Consider the following 24,335-nt stretch of genomic DNA (forward strand, 5'->3'; position numbering starts at 1 on the left):
ATTAAGATGTCTCAAGATTTTGTTAATGTTCACAAGGTTTACTTGGAAATCATCCTGATTCGAGGATTTCTATGGCTGTGGGAGGCTGGGAGCCCTGTGTATGCAAGTTTTCCGCTTGGATTTTAGATCATCTAAGATTTAGTCGTGACTGACTCAAACGAATGTCAATTTAGAAGTCATGGTGCGGCTGTTAGCGCATGTGCTCTGCCGTGCTCATATGGGAGACGTGAATCCGAGTCCGCGTGTCACTTTCCCATTCCTTCCTAATTTTCTCCCTATTCTAGACTGTCTCAATAAAAGTAAAAAAAAAAACCCTGAACTTAACAAAAAGTCGCACAATGGTGATTTCGAAGCATTCCCAGCACAAGTTAAGAACCGCAAACAGCAGAAAAATTCATTTAGAAGCAGAGGGAAGCTGTAAGAAAATCTCATAACCAGCGAAACTGCTTTCTCAAGCTCAAATCTAATGCTGGAGAGTTTTCATCGAAACCACAAGTCCACACATGTCCCATAAGACATTGGCCTGAATGAAACTGCAATAATTGCTAATTACTTCAAGACAAGACCTCGCTGCAGGAAGACAAAACTGTGTGCATTCAAGCTGACAACAAAGGCAGACATGAGAATAATAATGCAGTTTTTGACAACAGGAAATCAACGGGTGAGGTGACACTTTCTGATTGACTGAGCCTTGTCAAATATGCTCTCATGTCCCTAACATCACCTTAGCAGTGATGATACTCCAAAGATCCCCGCAATGACGAGCTAAATGCATTAATACGACATATTTTACAATACAAAAGTTCTTAAATGCCATGACAAATGTCTTTATGGAGGCTCCTAACAAACATCCCTCTCAGAAAGGTTGAAGGTGTGCTCGTTATCATTCCAGGATACTTTGAAATCTTCACATTAATGGCCAAACACTTAATATCACATATTCCCAACATATATGACTAAATTCACAACATATTCATTGCAATGCTCCTAAATAAAGAGCTAAAAACAACCTAAGTGTACTGGACATAATTTCAGTAACATTCAAACACTATTTTCCCATATATAGTGCGCTCTTCAATGCCAAACATCACCAAACGAACTAAATACACCCATAAAATAATGTAAAATAACATCAAAGGCAGATAAATCCGCTCCTCATAAGGTCAGCGGACTTCTTGTCGCGCCATCACCGTCTCCTCCACCGAGACTCGCGCGCAGCCAAACAAGAAGTCTCAGCGCGCGACGGGCTTCGCGCGAGCATAGTACGGTACGGCACATAGAGCGCGCGAGAGAGAGTATGACTGACGCGCGGGAGCGAGTATAATTGACGTTCCCCGCGCGAAAACTTCCACCGCCCGCGGGTCATTCATACTCGCAAGTTTTCACGCTGAAACGTCAAATCGTGCTCTTTCGCGCGCCGTACTTCACTCGCTCGCGCGCGCTGGAACTTCTCGCGCCAGTCGTACTCTCTTCCGCGAGCGCACGGAACGCAGCCACAGCGCTCGTTCTTTTAACAACGGACGGTTAACGTTATTTCTCCCACCCCCGAAACGCCGCTCACCTGCCTGGCTGAAACTGTCGCTTAAACTCGCAAGCGGGTACGTACCGTATTTCCCATACACTTTCTTTTAAAGCCAAACAAACTTGTGTACTCACCGTTTTTTTTCCAATACAACACCGAGATGTAGAAATCCTTGAAATTAGACACACAGCAACTTCGCATGCATAAATAAACATTTACCGGAAAAAAATTCTTTATATCGACAATCCACATATAAAGTTTGGTCCTCGTATCTCTTAACTTATGCGGAGTCATGTTGCGTTAATTAGACGCAAGAAATTCTACCAGCGCGTAACTGACAACTGACAACAACTTTCTTGCGTGAACTACAAGCGCTGTCAGAGACAACACAGCATCCGAGGAACAGAGCGTATCCGCCGCTTGTTAAAAGTCTGGCCGCGCGCTGTCTTCATTATAGAGATTTCCCCCCTCATAAATAAAACTTACTTTTCCCTCGCTTGGCTGTCGGACGGTACGTTGTTACTCTTGCCTTTGGCGTACATGCTTGCAGAGAGCTCCGATTGTCACGCACCTGTCAACCCATCACAGCCTCCCCGGACACAACCCCGTCACCATGGTGACTACAGGAGCGATGGCTCTCATTGGACGCGGCGCGGAGAAGGAACGCCCATTTTGTTGGGTAACTCGCGTGAGTGACAGTTGCTCGGCCCCGCCCCAACAGAAACACAACCCCTTTCTTATCTCCAGCGCTCTGTCTGTGGAACACACACACACACGCACACGCACACACACACACTTCGTCTTACCCGGCACTGAGGGGAATTTGAAACCGTACTGAGAGGGATTTTAAACAACTGGCTGTTCCCCTCACAAGCAATCACTCCCTCTACTGTCACTGGCCAAATTTAAAGTGATATGGCAAATGTGGAGCGGATTCTTCAGCTTCTGCTTGCACTGCTGATTGAAGTAAGATTATTTAGGTCGTGCAAAATTACACATCTCTGCATAAGGTACTGAGATTACCATTTTTTTGCGTGCATAATATTTGTTTTATCTTCTAAAAAGTTGGAACTACAGCAGTTTAGACAGGAATAAAATACACAATTTAAATGGATGAATGACTGTGTGGTACAGTCTAAAGTCAAATCTTTAATTCTGCTTTTAATGCATATAATAATTGGTTATTTTAATATTTCCGGACACATGGATTTTACGCAATGTCACGCTAAAGCAGAGCCTTAACTACTTTAACCAAATCAACCGAATTCTGGCTAAATACTTTAAAACAGTATACGGCATAAATGGTTGAGAGTTCAAACATGACCAAACATTTTTAATCCCAAATTTATATTCTGATTTTTAAGAACCGGAATATCGTATTTATATTAATCTGGTTTCGTTCACACGAAACTGATTTAGTGCGTATCAGAATATTTTTATGCATGTAAATGCCACACAAGTATCTGTCTACCTGTTTATTTCCTAATGCGCTTTCTTTGCTCTGTTACGGGCAATCTGTCAATTGCGTGATCTATCGTATTGCAAAAATAAAATGTTTGTCTTCATAAACCGATCAAAATACAGCACAGTGCTCCTAAAAAGCTTCCCTAACTAGGCCGGGTAGGCCACACACGCTAATGGATCATGTTAACCAGTAGCTAAATAGCTCCTCAGCTATCGGCTGATTTCAGAATAACATACTGTCATACATATGGCAGAAACAGTGGTACGTTAGTATGCAGGTCAGCTATTGTTCATTAAGCAAGTTTGACTACATTGGGTCCTCTTCCACCACCCAATCAGTTCGCTTCGTGCATTTTTTCTCCACGTTTTACTCGAAATGCATGAAAAAATTCAGAAGTAAAATGGGTTAAAACCTGAGTTTCTTATTTTTAATCATGACTAGTTGGTTGGTTAGACCATTCTCTACTATGCACGTTTTAAATTATTTATTTAATGCATGAACAATTTTAAACTCATGTCGTATTTAGATGGCAAAAATCGGTAAAATAGTAAAAAAATAATACGATTAAATCCTACACATAGACCTTTACTTTTTCTGTTAATGTTCTGGTAGCTAATGTGATATTCAATCTGTTATATTTCAAGTTAAGATCATATAAGGACACCGGAAGACCTTTAAGGGCCCTTGTTTTATTCTCTTCCCTCTTACTACTAAAAAGTCTTTATAAATATACACTATGGGTCGAAATGTGCATTCACTGCATCATCAGAAAGTGTGTTTTCGTCCAGAAATGATCAATTAAAAACGCAAAGGCTGCTAAAAATGCGTCAAATCTTTAGTATGGTGGAAAGTGACTCGTTGTGGACGCTTATCTTGTCTCTTTTCGGTTGTGTATATTATTTTGGCGAATGTTTTAACTGCTCTCTGTCCTCTAATGTCTGCGCTGTGCTTTTTTTTTTCAAAGTGGGCGGCTTGAAACCGCCTGTGCTGAATAACATTGGCTGTTCCGTTCACCCCCTCCGCTCTCAGGATCCCGGAAGTAGCCGTGTGAGATCATGGTAAGACAGAGCCACAGAGCAGTTTGCGCTGGTGTGGATGTTCTTTATGACAGCTCCAGAGTCGTGCAGGAACAATGTAACATGTCAGGCAGTCGGTGTAGAAATTACAACAAAGTGAAAAAAAAAAATACGTGCAACGCAGTTACCACAGCAACGTTGCTGCTGACTTTATAAATAGGTGCTCTCGAGTGCTGCACTGTTTTAAGCGCCACAAAAGCCGATGCTCCAACTGTTGTTGCGTTTTTTATGTTCGTCTGCGCTGTTAGTATTCGAGCTGAGCTCCATTAAGGCGCCATATAACGCTTTATTTAACGCCGATATCAGGGTGTTCCTGAAAACACGCTAAACAGACTCGTGGTCTGATTCGGGCTAGAAAGTTTCAGGAGGCTCTCGTTATTGCTGAGATGTCAATACGATAAAATACTGATATTTACAAGTTTATTAATGTGATTTGTGTCATTTTTATATGTTAAAATACCTCCTATCCAAATTTATCAAACAGAGACAACTGCATAATAAACCCCGTGGAAATACCATCATATAGTGGCTTTAAGTAGGCTATTAATTGTATTATTACTGTAAATGTATTATTGTTACTATTATTTGAGTATCCTGACCAGTCTAACATTGATTTGAGTTTGGGGCAGGGTTATATGTTTTTCTGACTAAATAGGGGGGAAACCTGTCTGAACACAGTGCTGTTTTTTAGCTACACTATTTTTTAATAAAAAAATAAATAGTGCGTTTAAAAAACAGCCATTTTGGGAGGTCGGAAAATGCTAACCTTTGAAAACTAAGCGGTTTAAAAGCGGAGCTTTTTGAAAATAGCATTGTTTGTCTCAATATAAACTGCAAAAAAGCTAATTTGTGATAATGGTGACATCATGCATGCACATTAGTATGTATGGTATTACGTGTCTAGTGTTTTGTCTGTAATGTTCGTCTGTACATGAAAAACACAAAGCAACTTTTCAGTTTTTAGCGCATCATGTAAGAGTACCCTAAAATCGTTCTGAATTTAATGATATGCCTTCTTTAAATGGATAATTCGCCCAAAAATGTACATTCAGCAAACATTACTCATTCAAAAAAGATCATTTGAAGGATGTTGGTAACCAAGCAGTTGGTGATAACCATTAACATCCATAGAAAGTTTTGGGTGAACTATCTCTTGAAGGCGTGTAATATAAATGCATTCCTTTACATGCTATAGTCACCATGTTTAACTATAACAAACTAACGACGACCATAAAATATTTATAGCCATATTATTTATGCTTTTGTTCTTGACTGTTTTTTGAAAATAAAATTGGATGCACAATCATGGTTCTTCACAATTCGTAATATTTAGGCCTACTAAAACCCTAAACTATAGTCTAAAACGTATGTTACAGATTATTTTGAAGGCAATTTAACCATACGCTTCATTATTTTTTCTTCCTGGACTTGTTTGCAGGACTTCTCCAATCATTTAGTCCATTATATTCCTTCTATTAATACACAAATTGAAAAAATCTTCATAATCATGAATTTATCTAAGAATGGCTTCTTTTCAAGAATTATCGCATCTAAATTACGATTCTTAGTACGCACTAACCATCGTTTTAAGAATTGTCCTTCCCCAACATGTAAGAATCGTACCACAGCTAGACGCACAGACACAGCTAATCCGTTCAAGTGTGGGCACATTTTGTTTATTGCTTCATACGCTGTAATTAATCAAGCCATGTTGCATCCATTTAGTTGGAGTTGTAGATGCTCACTAAACCGGCTGATCAGTGAAGATGTGAATAAATGGGTTTGTTTGATGTTTCTCATTTCTGCTTGTTCATTCAGAGGGGTGAAAGAGGCATGAGCAGGAAAGGGCCACTTAGCGAATCAACCGTTTCCTCTTGAGTAATTGAAGCCAGAGTCTTTGCTGCGATCCAGGAACCTAAACTTGTGGTGGAATTTGTGTTTCGATGATTCCAGATCTGCATGTGGATGAATTAAGAGTTTAAAGTCAACGATAGAAGTTGTTTTATTAACACAAATTACAGTTTGCATGTCATTGCGTTCCTGGTCCAGTCAACTCCAAGGGCTGGTTGCATAAACTCTTTAGACTAGTCAAAAAAGTTAGTAATCCGTTTTTTTTTCTCTCCTTCAAGACTGGTCCTAACTTTTAAAAACTCAGTTATGGTCTTATTTGTATCACAAAACTAACACTGGTTAACTTTTTTGCAACTGCTAGTTGGTAAAACTAGTTCTTAAGTCTTAACATGGTGTCTTTGTTTATGCAACTGGCAAATTTGCATGTTATCTTCTATGTTCTTACCTGGAAAGCATATTACAGAAGTAAAATAATTGGGAATGGTGTTTCAAGTTGACTTTTAGGAATATTCGGGTGTTTGTTTTGGAGCATGAAGTTGAAGCGATCTTCAGTTATTAGCTATTTTAATGTGCTTAATCTCGCCCTCAGATGGCAGGTGAGAGAAACCCTGCATCGTGTTACCTGGATGAAAGGACCTTCCGGCTTTGCTGTCAGCTCTTTCTCCAACACTCTGAGACCATTCAGGATGGCTGGAGCTGGGAGCAGATCAAGGTGAAGTGAATGTTTGAGTAACTGCGCAAAGTCTGGGCCTACTTGGTCTCCTCAGAGGTTCAGAATGAAAGAAAAAAGTTTGAATCTCACAAAAAAAATGTCAAGAAAAGATTAATTGAAAATTAGGCCTATTTTATAACTTATTTGGTGTTTTTGACATTAATGAAAATGATATTGTCTTCCAGAATTTTACTGTAATGTATATTGCCAAATGCATTTGCCCAGAGTGAATGGAGGAACATAAAAACGTCTTTGTTTGAATGAGTAAATAATGAGAAATGAGGGGGGGAAATGCTGAAAATGCCCCCCCCCGGGTCATCCAAGTTGCAGATGAGGTTGTTTCTTCATCAGAACAGATTGGGAGAAATTTAGCACTACATCTCTTGCTCATCTGTGGGTGCTCTGCAGTGAATGGGTGCCGTCAGACTGAGAGTCCAAACAGCTGATAAAAGCGTCACAATAATCTACAAGTAATCCACACCACTCCAGTCCAGCAGTTGATGTTTTGTTAAAAGTTAAAAGCTGCGTGTTTATAAGAAACAAATCCGTCATTAACTTGTAACTGTCGCTTCTGGCCAAAACGTGAGCTCACAATCCATGATAACACTTAATCCAATGAAAAAGACCATTCTCTGTTGTCATTAAAATCTACTTTTTAGCCTATAAACAGTGCTTGAAGTGTGCATATTACTCTCCTGATTCAGGTAAGATTACTCTATTACTTGAATTATGGAATTATGGATGGAAGGCTCAAATCATAGGCCATGGTTTGAAGTTAAAAATGTATTAGTTGTGGATTTGTTTGTTACAAACATGCAGCTTTCACAAGACATTAATTAAAGGACTGGACTGGAGTGGTGTAGATCACTTGTGGATGTTTTTATCAGCTGTTTGGACTCTGACTGCTGATGGCACCCACTCACTGCACATGATGTATTTCCCCAAAATTAGGGCGGGGCGATATATTCATGCACATCTCCTCAGTAAAGCTATAAAAAAGTAACATTTTGTTAATACATTTTGCTTTATGTATTAACTGCCTATCCTTTTGGAAAACTTGTCTACATATTGGATGTTCACATATTTGTCAGAATCAGAATTAGACTACTTTTAAAAAAAAAAAAATGGTTTTATTAATTGTTTTATTGGTAAAATATGACTGACGTATTTTTTTTAAAAGGTTCTGTACTTCTTTCTAGGGCACTGACGAAGGCTTTATGAAGAAGACTGTTCTCATCCCTGTAAAGCCAAGCGTACATGAGTCTTCCATGCAGGATGAAAACATGGTTCCAGATGACATCCAGGTAAGACAAGTATCACTTTTGCTATTTACTCACACTTATTCTTAGTGATCGGATCAAACAGCGAACACTAAGTAACACTTAACCTTTGACAATCAAGTCATCCCACAACACTTCATTTTACCCAAAGTGTACTGTCTTTGAACCAGGAGTGGTTCTTGGTAGAATGAGCAAGTCCATTTCTAAATCCAAACAAAACGGGCCACCAAAAATGAAGACTGACCTAAGTGTTCCCCCACACACTGGATCAATTACCTGAAGGAAACACTTTAACTAAATCCTGCGCTTTATAACCGCCCCGGGTTTAGTTTTGGAAAAACTTGCTAATGTTGGCATACGATTTTATGTGACTGTTAAGATGTTTACGCTTTTTTGGTCCATCGGGGTTTTGCCCAATCAGTCGTTCGGCTTTGTCTGCACACTATATGCATTCTCCATTTGGGGAAATAATGCTTGTGCGTGGCATGTTTAAACTTTAAAGAGTATGTTCGCTTGATTTAAAAAAAAAAAAAAAAAAAAAAAAAAAAAAATCTAAAGGTAGTATCAACAAAATATTTCGATCCGTATACCGGTCTAAATGATCTCCTCCAAAATGGGGGTTGTGCCTTGTGGCTGATTTTTCTTTACCTCCACTCTCAGCCCATTTCATTAGTAAGCCCTTCCGGCTGATTGCAAATGACTCGACTTCTTGCATATTTACATTCAGCTCACACACACTAGGGAAGACTCGACACCTTCTCCTTTCATGAAGGAGATATTGCCGTATTTCATTGCTGTTGGAAGGCAATTTTTGTTTTTATTAAGTAACTGATAATAATGCAATCTATAAGCATAAAGGATATTTACTATATATACTTAATATTATTTGCAAAGCTAACCGACTTGCTTGGTCTTGGTCTATACAAGATTGCATTATATTATATTATATTATATTATATTATATCATGGAAGTAGCTGTTTTTAAACAACACAGTTATACTGGAAAATGTCCCAGTTTATTATAGTAATGAGAGTTTACAAAGGAAAATGTGCTTAAATCTTAAGAAAAAAAACTCTTAATAATTAACTCTGTTAATTATTTATTCATCGTGGTAGTATTAGTTGTATATTTTAAGTGCAAAAACATATTTCACAGTGAAATTTGTTATGGTACTGAGAATTTTGGAAGGGAAAACATGCCTAAATCTTCAGCAAAAAATACAGTTAATTAAATAGTGTAGCATGTTATATAAATTGTAAAATGAATTAATCAAGGCAGTATTTGTTGTATATTTTAAGTGGGGGAAAAAACAGCTTAAAATGTGTCCGAATCCCAAGCAAAAAATAGGCTTTGTGTTTATATAGCTCGTTATGCAAATGTTTTTATTTTTATCTTTTTGCTAAATGTGAGCATATTTTATTGTTGTGTAATTTATCAACTACAGATGAATAACTAATAGACCAAACGGCCAGCATTGTCTGCAGTGATACCAACTCAATATCAACATCTCCTTTGTTCGCTGCCCAACATTCAAAGTCTTGCGTGCAGTCGTGCCACGGCACACGTCACCTGACATGCCCTGCATAAAAGAACATTTAGAAAACCTGACCTTGGAAAAGACTGTTCACCAGCAAGCAGTAGCTTGCAGGCTACAAGAAAGCCTCTTTTTTTCCCCCATTGTTGAGGAAAGGAAGAAAAAAAATCCAGAAAGATCTGTGGAAGATTAGAGAAGCCAGGACTGCTTTTTTCCTTTTTGTGGCATCCTGTTTTGAGTAGTGAATTCTTTTAGGGAGTGAATAAATGCCTCACTCAACAAAAATCTATCAGGGTTAACCCTTTCAGTGCCACACACCTGACTCTTGTGAAACTGTACTCAATGTTAGCCTTTGTCTATGAGCACCTGTACTTCAGTAAACAAGAATAGCCATCCTTATAGTGTCTTCTTTGTTTGTAGGCAGTAGAATGTGCTTGCATACTTTAATTTTTTTTTCGTTCAAAAAATTTGAGGTCAGTATTTTTATTATTATTTTATTTATATATATATATATATATATATATATATATATATATATATATATATATATATATATATATATATATATATATATATATAAATATAAAACAAGATATAATATTCTAATTAAATGTCAAAAAATAAGATATCGTTAAGTGTATATATATTAGTAGTCTATTAGACAATTAATATATATATATATATATATATATATATATATATATATATATATATATATATATATATATATATATATATATATATAATTAATTGTCTAATAGACTACTAAATAATATTATCAATATTCATTAATTTATTATTTATGTATTCAATTATTCATACTTTACCGTTTTAGCTGCGATTTAAAATGATTTCAGCCAATAATTTAGCCTAGAAAAGTTTTTTGGTTAAAATGTTTTTTTTTCATTGCAAGTCACGACTACATGGTTAGATCCATTTTATTATTTGCAGTCAGCATTGTTTTTCCCTTTTAGAACGGGCTCTTTTTTTGGGTCTCTCTCAACCGCTAGAGTGCTGCTATATAACCACATTTAAGAAAACAATCTTTATTTGTTCCCCAAGAGATGCATGCAGAAGCAAAAGGTATTTTAATCCTTTAAGTGCGAAGAATGTAAACGGAATTACTAGGATAATTAAACCCATAATTAGGGCTTATTTAGGTTAATGAAAGAGCCCATCCTTCATCATCCTCTGAAATTACCCAGCCAAGCGCCGGCATTCAGGTAAGTGAAGGGAACGTCTTCTACTCTGCCATCGCGCGTCCAGTATTGATCTTCCTTTTGACAGTGAAAAACGGAGCCCGTATAAAGTGTATACCTGAGCTCACGGCTCTGTTAGATCTCTTTAGACGATGCTATTTAAAGCATCTGCTGCAACGCGCCGCACGGTACTTTGCTTTGCTGGCGTGTTTGTGGAGTTGAACAGGTGCCGTCGTTTAGCGATTGCACCGTTACATCTGTACACCTGCTTGAACGTAAACACGACAGCGTTTGAATGACAACAAACGGCGGCGGATGCCAGAAGTTGTTGCTAGAAACACATTTCAAAGTTAATAAACGCCCCTTTTTGAACTTGACCTTTTGAAATTTTTAAGCGCCGCACGATCAGCAGCTGAACTTTTGTCCTTTATTTGAATTCCAAACGCAGCCAAAGAGTCAGTTATGCAAAAGGTTGAATGAGAGCTGTGAATATTCGTTTTGCTGAATGGGTTCCTGCCACGGCGGACCCGAAATGTAATGTTTGCGCTCTCTTTTAACTCATCATCCCACACATTGTCTTACAGCCTTTAGGTGAGATTTTTTTTTTTTTTTTACCTTTCAGTGCCTGTGCTGTTTGGAAAAAGCATGACGTCATTGTTTATTTGACCTGCCTTCCCTCTTTCCAAACCTTTTCATTCCTGACAGACGTCGGATGTGAAACAGTAGTAGGCTGCGCTTGTATGGGAGGGTGGAGATGTTATCGCTGGAGGCATGGATGCATGAACAATCCTTGAGCCTGCATTGAAGCTGCCAGGGATCCAGCCACCGCCGCCGCTGATCCAACTTGTCACTCAGACACTATCGCTAATTAAACCCGCATGTATCAGTGTGGGCCGCAAAAGGCCATAGTGATGTCATAGTGTCTAAAAGCCTCCACCGTGACAGAAATCACGTCACGGGTGCCATTAAGGACTTTTTTTTTAGAAATTACAATCAAGCTATTATTTCATGACAAAAAAAGCTAACTACACGGATGGGGGCAATATCGTTTAAATGTATATAAAATAAAAAAGTATTAGTATGATTCTTGTAATTGTTATTACATATGTGTTATTATTGTTTATATAAATACACGCTCACACGCTGCACAAAATTATAAATGCAACACTTTCGATTTTGCCGCCATTTTTCATGAGCTGAACTCAAAGATCTAACACCTTTTCTATATACACAAAAGGACTATTTCTCTCAAATATTGTTCACAAATCTGGCTAAATCTGTGATAGTCAGCAGTTCTCCTTTGCCGGGATAAGCCATCCACCTCAAGATGCTGATTAGAGAGCATGATTATTTTTGAGCACAGGTTTTTGTGTACATAGAAAATGTTTTGGAGTTCAGCTCATGAAAAATAGTGCTCTTAATGCTGCTTCAGTGTAACATTTATTCGACCTTGAGTTTTTTGGAAATATTTATTTATTATTGGTAAGTGTGTGTATTTAAAACAATATAATATAATAATTAGTATTATTTAATTTGTACTATATTTAGCATTTGTAAATAAAATATATTGCCCTCTTATATAGCATAAATTATATAATAATAATAATAATAATAATAATCTGTAACAATATATTATTAACATATTTTATTGGTAACAATACAATGCATATTATTGGTTGTAATAATAATATCTATTATAGTATATTATAGTATGTTGATAATCATAATATTATTAATAATAATGAAAAAAAAATTTATTATTTACTACTACTGCTGATGTATCATATTTATTTCACCCCATATAGCTTATAGCCATATAGCACCCCAAAAAGTATTATTATTATTATTATTGTCATTGTTAAAATATTGTACTTGTACACATATAAAAATAATCATAATATTATCATTATTGCAAAAATGATGATATAACAAATGTACATTATATTACAGTATGTATAATTTAATAAAATAAGTAAATTTCAATAACATGGCAATATAAACTAAAGGTTTTATGCATATTCCAAATTGTTACATAAAACAGCAACATTCTGTTGTATTACATGGCCACTATTCAATAAAAGTAGCTTGTTGTGATTTAGTCTGTGATGTCTACATAATGTAGTTACAGTAAGTTGCTGTGTTGCTGTTGGTTCTAGTTACTCCCCAGTAATGGTCGTGAACTCCTCCCATGTATGACGGCATCCCTTCCTGTTTATCTTTGCTTGCGCGAGTTGCAGCGCCCTAAACCTTTATTCCACATTCTGACAACCAATTAATCAGCAGGGGTTGCAGGTCGAGAAAGAGCGGGAAAATCCAGTGCGCGCCGCCTGAAAGAGAGGTAACCTTGGTAAACAGTCTGCACAACATTTGTGCATGTGGACCCGCTCGAGGGTCCTGTGCATGATGCCATTACTCATGCTCCACAACACAAAGGGGGGAGTGTAAAAACTCCCTCAACATGTCAACAACATCCTCTGAATGAAGGATGCAGGAGGAAAGCGAAAAGGTAAACACATGTTGTTGCCCGCACGGACTGTTGAGGAGATCTTGTGTTCATCAGTCAAGTTATGGGAAGAAGAATGAAGTCACATGGTGCTCGATGAATCACTTGTGTATGTCGCTGGTTTTGGGTTTGGTATCATGGATCAGGGTTAATGGCAAGTCTGCACACGTATCATGGATCTGATATGTGATACGGCTCCGTACACGACTCCTTGCATGTGGAAAGCCGCTTCCTTTTCTTGCAGAAGATCATTGAAGCGGCATAAACCGAATTAGCATTTATGTGGCAGGTTTTCATTATCTGTTGTATATAAATTGGACTGGAAATGCATTCATTCATGCACCCTCGACCTGTATGACTTTATTTCTTTGCGAGCACAAAAGCATACGTTTAGGAGAATGAGCTGGCTGCTCTTCTGACAGTTAACAGAAGATGGATTATGTTGAGCTTCATAAACGGAAACAACATAAAAGCACTTTAAGTTTAATTTACAAGTTGTACTTTCTTTTCCAAAATTCATTGTTTAATTCGGTGCTAATTGCCATTTCTTCCATCTCTTTGTAATTTTCTTGCAATTTGAAAAATGTTTCTGTATTAAATTTCTTTATGGCATATGACTATTGCAGTATATAATATCACTTTAATCCAATATAGCAATATAAGTCATATGGAGCAATTTAATTTATTATTATTATTATTATATAAAGATTGAATACCATTTTAAAATGGGTCAGGCAGTTTTTTTGGGCAAAAATTTTATTTGAGCAAACAGAGAGTGAAAACTACTATTGTGAAATATTATTAGAATTCCAAAAGAATTCTGTATTTGGTTATATTTTTAAATATGATTTAGTGCTCTGATGCAAAGCTGAATTTCCAGCATCATTACTCGAGTCTTCAGTGTCCCGTGATTCTTTAGAAATCATTCTAATATGCTGATTTCTTATTATCAGTGTTGAAAACAGTTGCTTTTTTCATGATTCTGTGATAGATCGGAAGTTTAAAATAGCAGCATTTCTTTAAAATCGAAATCTTCTGTAACAATATAGTTGTCTTTACTGTCACTAAATGATGATATGATACTCCTTTTGAGTGAACTAATACTCAAATTTAGTATATTGTGCCAAAATTGAACTTGATAATCATTTATAGCAATTGTCATCATTTTATATAGGTTTGTATTTTTGACATTGAATGGTGTTAGTGTCTCTCTCTCTCTCACTTTCTACCCTTTTCTCTCTCTCTGTCTTGTTTTCTAGGCAAACGTTGAGGATGAAACGGCTGGAGTTCAGGCAGTATGTGAAATTCACGCTGCGCTGCGCTATGAATACCACGTTCTGTATTCTTGCAGCTATCAGATCCCCGTCCTCTATTTCAGAGCCTCCACGTTAGGTACACGACATTCTCCCTCACTGCATTTCTATCATTAAACCGCACGGCCTTGTTTATATGCTGTCTGCTTCCCCTATCAGTGTGTGTGTGTGTGTGTGTGTTTCAGAACCCTCGGTGTTCTGCTTTCTCAAAGTCTGGTTTTATGTGCGCTGCAAAAACAGACTCAACATTTACACTGAGATCCCATCTCGACAGGAGTGTTTGAGTTTTGAGAAAGCAGACAGCGCGGCGACTTGCATCTGTGCTCAACAAAGTTTGACTTTGTGCTGCAAATACATTAATAGCCGCCATGTAAACATTTTCCGAGCTGTTATTGAGCAAGTTAACAAATACGCGCATGCATTTGAAAGCGATCGCTCAAACGGTCTGTAATCAGAAACCTCATTCTGCGTCGCAGATGGGCGACCCCTGTCTCTGGAGGAGGTATGGAGCAATGTTCATCCGAACTATAGACAGAGACTGCAGCAGGGACCCTGGGACACTCTGACCCAACAGGTAACCTGTGTCACGTCATAAATTTGTTGAAAAGTTTTCATGTTGTTTGCGAGGTGTCACCGGAATCAAAGCTGCAGATAGAATGCGCACAAACTGCCAAAAAAAGGTTCATAGATCATCTAGGCGCATTGCCGGTGGCAGTTGCGTTCCCAAAATCATGCTCTGTTGTGATTGGTCAGCTTTACAGTTGATAAGACTCAAGCTTAACAGGTTTTTACACAATGGTGGCCGAATATCTGAACCCAAAAATTAAAGTGCCCCTATTATGGGTTATAAAAGGTTCATATTTTGGTTTTGGGAGTCCCAAACAACAGGTTGACCTGCATGCAAAGTCAAAAATTCCTAATTAGTAGTGCTGTCAAACAATTAATGCAAAAGAAGTTTTTTGTTTACATAATATATTCATGCGTTTATTTATTTTGTACATATAAATACACATGCATTCAGTATATATTTAAAAAATGTTTACATGTATTTACATATATTATATATATATATAAATCTATTTAATATATAAACGTTTTTTTAAACATATGCACATGTTTGTATTTATATATACATAATATATTTACACAACACACTCACATTATGTTAACAAAAACTTTTATTACTTTTATTACAAAAACTTTTACATATATAAAACTGTAGATTACATTTTAAAATGCATCACGATCAGACTACAGTCATTTATGGAGACTTTTGTGCTGTAATTTTAGATTATTTCTAGATTATTATTGATTTCAGATTTACTCTCACAATCTATCTCACGCTGTCATAAAAAAAGAGATAAAATTAATATCAGAGGTAGCCTTTCTTAACGTGTTCTCTTATATCCCAAACATAACTTTACTTGTTTATGTGAACATTTGGTGCATCAAAACCTGCAGCCTAACTGTGATTGGTCAGTTGACATGTCAATCAGATGGCTGTTTCTGTTATAGAGGGCGGTTCTTTGAGAGAACTAGATCAAACGTTATTCGGATTCCGTCTTCATAGATCTGGAGCGTTTGGAAAAGCTGACTTTGGCTGTTTGGCTCTTCTTTAAGGCTGCGAGGGATGCAGAGCAGAGATATTAAACTGATGGAGAGAGAGGAAAAATAGATGCAGAAAAAGGCTGATTAGAGGCAGTATAGGATATTAGAGAAGAGGGGCGGCAGTAATAGCAGAGGGAGAGACTTGGGAAGGGATGAGGGTCTCGAGGTTCTCAGGAGATGGAACATTGCCGCATCTGACGCAGGTAAACATGAGTGACTCACATCAAGGCCTTACGAGCAGTGACGCCAATGGACTCTCTCTCTCTTTATCTCTGGCTCTGTCTCTAGCTTTCCTCTGTGTTTTTGCCCTCCTATATCTCTCAGTCTCCTCTTTATCTGCCCAATTTTCTCAAAGCCAAATCGCATTCTTAGCATAACCGATTAGAACAACACAGAACACTTCTCTCTCGAGGACTCGGTCAGGCCCCAAATGATTGACTGTGAACACGTAGTCTGACGCTGTACATTTGCAAAAAAGTATGGAAGACCATTTCTGCAATTTGGGTAGAAATTTATTTCAAAGGGCGCTAATTATTTATATATGTGTATGTTTTTGTTTTTTCAGGGTAGGACAATATTTAGATTCTGGAATTTGAGGGTGCAAAAAATTGAAGTATTAAGAAAATCATACAAAATGCATATTATTAATCAAAAACAAAGTTTTGATATATTTACTGTAAGAAATTGACAATTTACGAAATACCTGGGTGGAACATGATCTTAATATCTTAATGATTGTTTTATAGTGTATTTTTGGTAATTACGAGGAAAATAAGTTGAGACAAAAGAATGTATGAACTGCAAAATATTAACTAATAAAGAGTTATGTGCCATTATGTGCTAGCTGTTATTTCGCGACCAGTAGAATGTAATTTTAAAAGGTAATCAATAATATATATATATATATATATATATATATATATATATATATATATATATATATATATATATATAATATACATATATATATAATATATTCACAGTTCATTTTGCATAAGTTTACATACCCTTTTTAGAATGTGCAAAATGTTAATAATGTGAGGACACAAGCTCAAACACAACTTTTACTGATGATCATTATTTACTCGTGTGTGCACGTGTCTTTTTTAACAGAACAAGACTGAATGCAGTGTTTAGTGTCCACGTTCACAGCAGTTTTGTGTATATATAGTGATTGGGTCTGTTCTCCCACCAGGCCTGTAGATGAAGTCACGATAATTGACTAACAGAGCTGGAATCGTGCCGCAGTACATGCACTGCTATTCACAAATAAAATGAAAAAGTCCAACTCTATACCGCTGATGCTAACATTGAGGTGTCGTCGAGGGAATTTGAAGAGTCAGCACGTCTTTGGTGCTTGAACGGTAACAGAGCAATGCATCCAGACAGTTGATGTTGTGAATTTTAATGCAGCTGGTGACAGTGCATTGAGGTTGTTTTTATTTGCAGAGCAGAGGAGATTTTTTTTTTTTATTAAGGTTTTAGATAACTGAATTAAAACGGTGCCTACAGACAGCAAAGTTTTTGTCGCAAGTGGTGCCACAGGACCTTACAGTCATCCTCCAACCAATTCAAACATGCAGCTATGAGCACAGTATTCTGTACGCTCAATACATCTATGAATTAAATACATTTATCACTTATGAGCCCAAAAAGGCAGTTTTGGTGTCACCAAAGTGTTTGGTGTTTCTCTCCTGTGTTGTTCCTCATCTGTGTTTGTGTGTGAACTTTTTTTTTAATGGAAATCTCTCATTATTTTTCCTAAAGTGAACTACAATATACCGCTGTAGGAAACTGGAAATATTTGTTTCAGCAAAACGAGATATTATCACAGATACGGTGTCTTTATATGTAAAGTCTTTGTGCATTTGGACAGTTTTTGGTACATCAGCATTCCAGGCGGTTTGTGTTTATGGTTGATGGTTTTTGCAGTGGCTGCATTTACATGTTCTTTCATCACTATTTTTTCTGTGACTTTCACAGTAATTTATGTACGTAACTTTTGGGTCAGGTCGATTAAAGTTAGTTAAGTCTTTTGGCATATACTGTGTAGCTTAGTTAGCTAAGACTTCATAAAATATACACGTTTTGATGCAGTATGTATGATACTTTAATCCAAAGGTACTTACAATCAAACCAACAAAAGATTATTATAATTATTATATGATTATTATAAATAAAAAGAAGTACAGAAGCGATACGGAAAAGAGAGAGCTACTGTTAGAGGTTTAAGTTATTTTTTTATAATGAATAACTAACTGTAAAGAACAAGCTGAGACAGACTAAATTCTGAAAATCTGTGGCAACATTTCCAAAAGGCTTCAAGAAACATCTGCAAAGTTACCTGAAAAACTATACGCAAGTGCATCTAGGACAAAAGCTGCATTAAAGGTAGTTCACCCAAAAATAAAAATTCGGTTATCATTTACCCCGGAGTAGTTCCTAACCTGTAAGAATTTCTTTGTTCTGCCGAACACAAAGGAAGATATCCATTAACCATTACGATCACCATTAAGTTCCATAATAGAAAAAAAACAGCCTGGATACAAACGTTTTTCAAAATGTTCAGCAAAACAAAGTATTTCATACAGGTTTGGAAGAATTTTCATTTTTGGGTGAACTATTCCTTTAAACGCAAAGGATGCTCACACCAAATGTTGATTTAATTCAGTTCGTAGAAGTTAATTTAAAAAGGAATTCTATTAAGTTATCATTTTCCAACTTTTAACAGTACTGTAGGTTTCTTGAAGCATCTTGGAGACATTGCTGCAGTTCTTCTGGATTTAATCTGTCTGGGTTTCTTCTGTTTCTTCATGTCATTCCAGAGAGATCGGACCGTGATCAGATTAGATCTCTGCGTGGAGCACAAAAATCTCAATGGATTATGACAATTAAAGTCAAAATGTTCAAAAATGTCAACCGCTATTTTCTACTGTCATAATAATAATCATAATATATCATGATTTGAAGCCATTGTTTTAGCTGGTGAAAATACTAGTGTTTTGATGTATATTATTCCCCCCCCAAAAAATAGTGCTTTTTGTGGCAGTCCAGTCTTCAGTGTAACTTCGATTTTGCAGCGTGGGAAAAATACAGGACAAAATTAAGTCAAATTTATTTTTGCTCCAGTCAACATATTGCTGTATATTTGAGTTTAAGCTTAACCCCTATTGAACCCGGAATATTCCCTATAATTGCAGGAAAACCATAATCAGCTAATACTGGTATTAGCTGATTATGTAAATAATAAAGATGCGTGTAATCTCATAATTACCAAAGAGTGTGTTCAAGCTGGTTACTTGACATCGCTAAGGCTATTTGATTGGTTTGCGTGCGTATTTTGACTGGTTACTAGATGTCGACAGGGTCTTTCGTCAAGTTGCTGGTATCTGAGTTCTGTTGAATGTGTCTATAACACAGCTTTATTGAGTTGACCAAATTCTGTTGTAATATTGAAAGGGAGTTTAAACAGTGTGCAAACAAACAATATTTAACTGTATTCTGGATCCAAACGTGCCTCTACTTCTGTTATTTGTATATTTATTTTAATAGAATTGTTGATGGGAGTTACAGGGCTGAGAACAAGACGACAAACATGATAAACATGCAAGTTAGTAATTCCAAGACTTTAGTAATAAAAAGTTATTATAATGTAGCAATGTAGAGAGGAAACATGGTAAATGTCATGATCCTAAAATAAACATGTACTGCGTATAATAAAATCATTTAAAATATTTCTCCTCACAGATCCATTTAAACAAGTTAATACACAAATAATCAGCCCATCCTGATGAACAAGTGACAATCCAGGTTTGAGCTCCACAGGGTAATATCTTAATATATTATCCTTAAAAACAAATCCACCCACTCTCCGCAGACTGAGCAAATTCTCCAAAAATGTTCATTTCCTATCCATTAATTGTAACGTTTGTCTTATTCTCTTCTAAATACAGGTCAAATTTAAAAGACTGATTGACAACTTAAAGGTGACTTTTTTTTTCTCGGCACAATTTTGATAAGAGTACCAGATTTTTTCAGTCCATGCCGTGAACATGTCCCCAAAATATGTAAGGTTAAGTTGGTGGTTAAGTGAATGATCACCAGATCTGCTCCTTTCTCTGTGCAGTGTCTTCTGCTCTCAGTGCAGTTTATATCCAGCTTAACTATCAGCTCAATATTGTCAAACATAATGTATTTTACATAACGCAAAGACCTAAATATATTTATATCAAGAGTTTCAGAATCAGTTTGCCAGAATCTACATAATACAGCGTCAAATTAGAAATATGATCGTTTACCCTGCCGAAAAACGATGACAGCTGTGGTAAAACACTTGAGTTTGCACACTTCTTATCAGAAAAGGTTCAATAAAGTATTGTCTTTTATTGTTGTGGGTGCATGTTATCGCATCTCATGTCTGTGTGCATGTGTGAAAAAAGACAAACTGACTTTATATATAATCATGTGATACACTGTTGTTATTAGCTGGACTAGTGACTTCTTGTAATGATGGAATAATAATGTAGCTGTAAAATTGGTTGCCCGATGAAACTGAAATGTATACATCTTCATCATGATTTGATTCATGACGGTGAGTTTGTCCTTACCATACACATGAGATCTAGATACACATGTGTTTGTGTGGTCAGTATTTATGCATAAAGGAACTGTTTTTGAGGAATTCTGTCAGGTTTTTATGCATAAAGGAACTTCAACTCAACCACAGAAAGACACTGACAGTACCTATTTCAGCATTGGATTGTGTTCATTTAAATGAAATTCAAATGCATTTATTATCACAGATACACTCAGTATCTCTGTGTCTTTGTTTTTGGCTTGTACATCCCAGTGTGTAATGTAGTGATTAATAGTAGTACTTTTTGTGTGGCAGCACCATCACAGTAACTTTCATCATAAAAGGGACAAAATTAAGTCAAACCTTTTCTAGAAATCAACATAGTTACTAATGCCGCTGACTGAGTTTGAGCTTAATGGGATTATTTAATAAAAAATAAATTATGATTTACTCGCCCTCAAACTATCCCATAACTTTATTCTTTCAGATGAATAAAATCAGAGTCCTGTTGAAAAATGGCTCTTCCAAGCTTTATAATAAGATTTTGAAGACCAAAAAAGTGCATCCATCTATCATAAAAAAGTACTCCACACAGCTCCATGGGGTATAAATAAAGGCCCTCTGAAGTGAAACGAAGCGTTTGTGTAAGAAAAATCTCCATATTTAGAAAAAAGGTATGTCAGGTTCCAAAAAGCTGTGTTAAATTTATTTATTTATTTTCACTTTCATATTCTATTAAAATACTATATACATTTTTTATAGTTCAACCAACTTAAAAACATGACTTAATGAGTGTAGTATTAATTGTAGAACAGCACATGGGCTGGATGTACGTGCAGTTCATTTTTTGTATGGAATTTAAATCGATTGTAGATATTTTTCCTTGTTGATTCAAGAGGAAAGCTTAGAAGTTGTTATATAATGTTCAGCCACTGTTCTCCGCCTGTGCTCAAAATCTCTAACTAAGTATGACTTCTTCAAATGTTCCATAATAATCTCACTGTGATGGTGGGGTCTAGGTTTCTCTGGTGTGGCATCATGGGATATGACATTGCTCCATCTCTGCTGTGCTTGAGTGCCCTCCAGTGTGCGAGACTCACTCGAGAGCAGCAGGGTGCCAATGAAGCCCATGTGTCGCATGGCAGATTTACTTAAGTCTGCCTCGTAATTTTCTTTTTAATTTATCCGAAGCTTTGAGCGTAATTGAATTCGGGTAGTGAAAAGTATCGTGTGACTAGTTAACATTGAGTTAAGATGGAAAAACACGTGTTGTGGCATTGGTTTAATGGATGTGTTACAGCGTGTGACAGTGAAAACCTGTTCCTAATAAAAAATGAGGTCAGAATAGACATTAACAAAGAGCTGAACGATCTCTGTGTGTGTGTGTGTGTGTGTGTAGGAACATCCTTTACTGGGCCAACCGTTTTTCATGCTTCATCCATGTCGCACTGAGGAGTTTATGAAACCTGCTCTGGATCTGGCACAAGCTGAAAACAAGTGAGTTTCTTTCTGCCGCAGCTTTACTCGTCATGCGTTATGTGAAATGAATATTCTGGGTTCTGTGCATATTTACATTTACATTTATCACACGCTATTCGCATTGCATTCAAGGTACATAAGCTCACACGTTGCCTGGTAATCAAACCTGTAACCTCGGTGTTGCTTGCATCATGCTCTGATGTTTGAGCTCGGTTAATACATCTAACGCATGTTGTTGATTGCCATGAAAAATATATTTTTTCGACTCCATCCTTGCCGTGAAATCCTTAGCAGGCAATCAAACGGCACAGTGAATAAATGTTTCACGCATTCAAGTACCAACAATTTACAACTGCTGGGAATATTTAAACATATGATTTAAACGCTACAATATTCTATGGGTAGGACTTGACATAAATTGTGTATAAAATGTGTTTTTTAATAATTGTATTATAAATAATATGTAATATAAATTAATAATGAGAGGCACATGGGGGTGTTTTGTAGATTTATTTTGGTTTAATTTTTGTTATTTACTTGCATTTTTTAAACTGAGCTTATATCCAAGGATTTTATTCAACAAAAAACATCTATAAAGATGGTTTAATATGACTTTTAGAGCTCATTTAAATATTTTAACTACAAATTATTATTAGTGTTTTGTTTTAAAATAATTCCACCATAATACTTGCCCCGATAGATTCCATTTAAAGCGCCCCTATTATGCCATTTTTAAGACTCTTAATATTGTTATGGGGGTATATGCATGCAAGGTCTAAAAAGACTTTTGTTTTCTCAAAATATGTGTTTAATATCACCTCATTGTCCGGGGATTCTTAAATGATTCGTTCTATGCAGTTCTAAGATTCAGTCTCTCTAAACCCCTCCTTCCAGTGAGCCTACTCTGCTCCGATTGGTCAGATGACCCACTCTGTTGTGATTGGTCCACCGTGTACAGCAGTCGTCAGTAAAACGACGTGTTTATGGCCAGCCAATGTAGAACATATGCGGGAATTGTGCAAACGTGTAGCCGTCACAGAAGTGGGATTTAATTACTGATTCTTTTAGGATATATAGAGTCAGTTCTTTATTTTGGGAGACAATCATTTTGTTTATCATGCACTTTCAGATTTACAACTTAGCAGATAGTTTACATTCACACACAGCTACATTACACAATGCATGGAAGGAAAAATGCTATCTCATTTAGTTAAATATCATATCTGATCAAATCAGTTCTTAATTTGCTGCTTTGCAGAATGGGTAGATGCTCAGATTCTTATCTGTTCTCAGGAGGGTGAACTATATCGTGACTTGGCTCAGTGTCGTTGGACCCGTCGTTGGACTGGACGTCCCTTTGAGCTACAGCACAGAGGTGTCTGCTCCCGACTGAAGCGCCTCTGCTTTGACCTGCTGTGATCTCCCTGTCTGTCTCAGACTCCACAGACCCAGAGGACATGATGAGGGTCTCCGAGGGGCCAAAGACACTTCAGAAGTCTTGTTAGCAATGCTTCAGCATTCAAGACACCAAATCTAGAAGTTTACAAGTTGGCTCAGAATGCTCTTAATGTGTAAATAACTTTATAATTCACAGTCTGCCGTTGAAATAGATACAGATACAGAAATGAGCATATTAGAATAATTTCGGAAGGACCATGTGACACTGAAGACTGGAGTATCGATGCTGAAAATTCAGCTTTGCATCACAGGAATAAATTACAATTTTTATTTATTTTGTAATTTTTAAAATACGATATTTTAAATTCTAATAACGTTTCACAATATGATTGTATTTGTATCAAATAAATGCAGCCTTGATGAACAGAAGAGACTTATTTGAAATAAAATCATTTTAAAAATTAGACTGAAATCTGGTAGTGTATACAAAATAGTGTATACTTTAATACATTTTTTGGATCACCAACCATAAAACGTCCATATTATCTGGCATATAACCACTGAAATGCACACGGAAACCCAACTGCATTTTTTTTTGTACGTGGGGAAATTTTTATATACAGGGATTTGTTCAGAAAATATACACTATTTGACATTATCATCAAATTAAAAAGATGATAGTTTTTTTCTGCTGTGTATGCAGGCTTGTGGAGGATTGCTATTCAAACATTAGTCTGGAAGTCTTTGTCTTCAGCTGCGTAGGTGTGTGTATGTGACTCAATATGTTTTCCCTCACTGGTTGGGTATTGTGAAGCATG

At 36.6% G+C, this 24,335-nt stretch overlaps 2 protein-coding genes across 4 annotated transcripts in view; one reads left to right on the top strand and one right to left on the bottom strand.

Annotated features, from left to right (window-relative positions):
• Positions 1-2,131, bottom strand: part of ssbp2b (single stranded DNA binding protein 2b) — a 54,957-nt gene extending 52,826 nt beyond the window's left edge. Inside the window, exon 1 of the mRNA XM_043231421.1 lies at positions 2,009-2,131. Coding sequence (XP_043087356.1) covers positions 2,009-2,064 — 56 coding nt within the window. The 5' untranslated portion in view covers positions 2,065-2,131. The remainder of the gene's footprint in view (positions 1-2,008) is intronic.
• On the top strand, positions 1,404-23,983 carry atg10 (ATG10 autophagy related 10 homolog (S. cerevisiae)). 3 transcript variants are annotated; one of them, XM_043231422.1, is made up of 8 exons: positions 1,404-1,598; positions 3,952-4,045; positions 6,504-6,626; positions 7,826-7,930; positions 14,403-14,535; positions 14,933-15,030; positions 22,040-22,137; positions 23,413-23,983. In XM_043231422.1, exons 2-8 carry the CDS (start codon positions 4,043-4,045, stop codon positions 23,510-23,512), a joined length of 660 nt encoding a protein of 219 aa, XP_043087357.1. In that variant the 5' UTR covers positions 1,404-1,598; positions 3,952-4,042; the 3' UTR covers positions 23,513-23,983. The 3 variants fall into 3 exon arrangements, with proteins under 3 accessions (XP_043087357.1, XP_043087358.1, XP_043087359.1); XM_043231423.1 differs by lacking the exon at positions 1,404-1,598 and adding an exon at positions 2,193-2,210; XM_043231424.1 differs by lacking the exons at positions 1,404-1,598; positions 3,952-4,045 and adding an exon at positions 5,882-5,989.
• The last annotated feature ends 352 nt before the right edge of the window (positions 23,984-24,335 follow it).

This window comes from Puntigrus tetrazona, unplaced genomic scaffold, assembly GCF_018831695.1.
Source record: "Puntigrus tetrazona isolate hp1 unplaced genomic scaffold, ASM1883169v1 S000000373, whole genome shotgun sequence".
In the NCBI taxonomy this organism is placed as follows: Eukaryota; Metazoa; Chordata; class Actinopteri; order Cypriniformes; family Cyprinidae; genus Puntigrus; species Puntigrus tetrazona.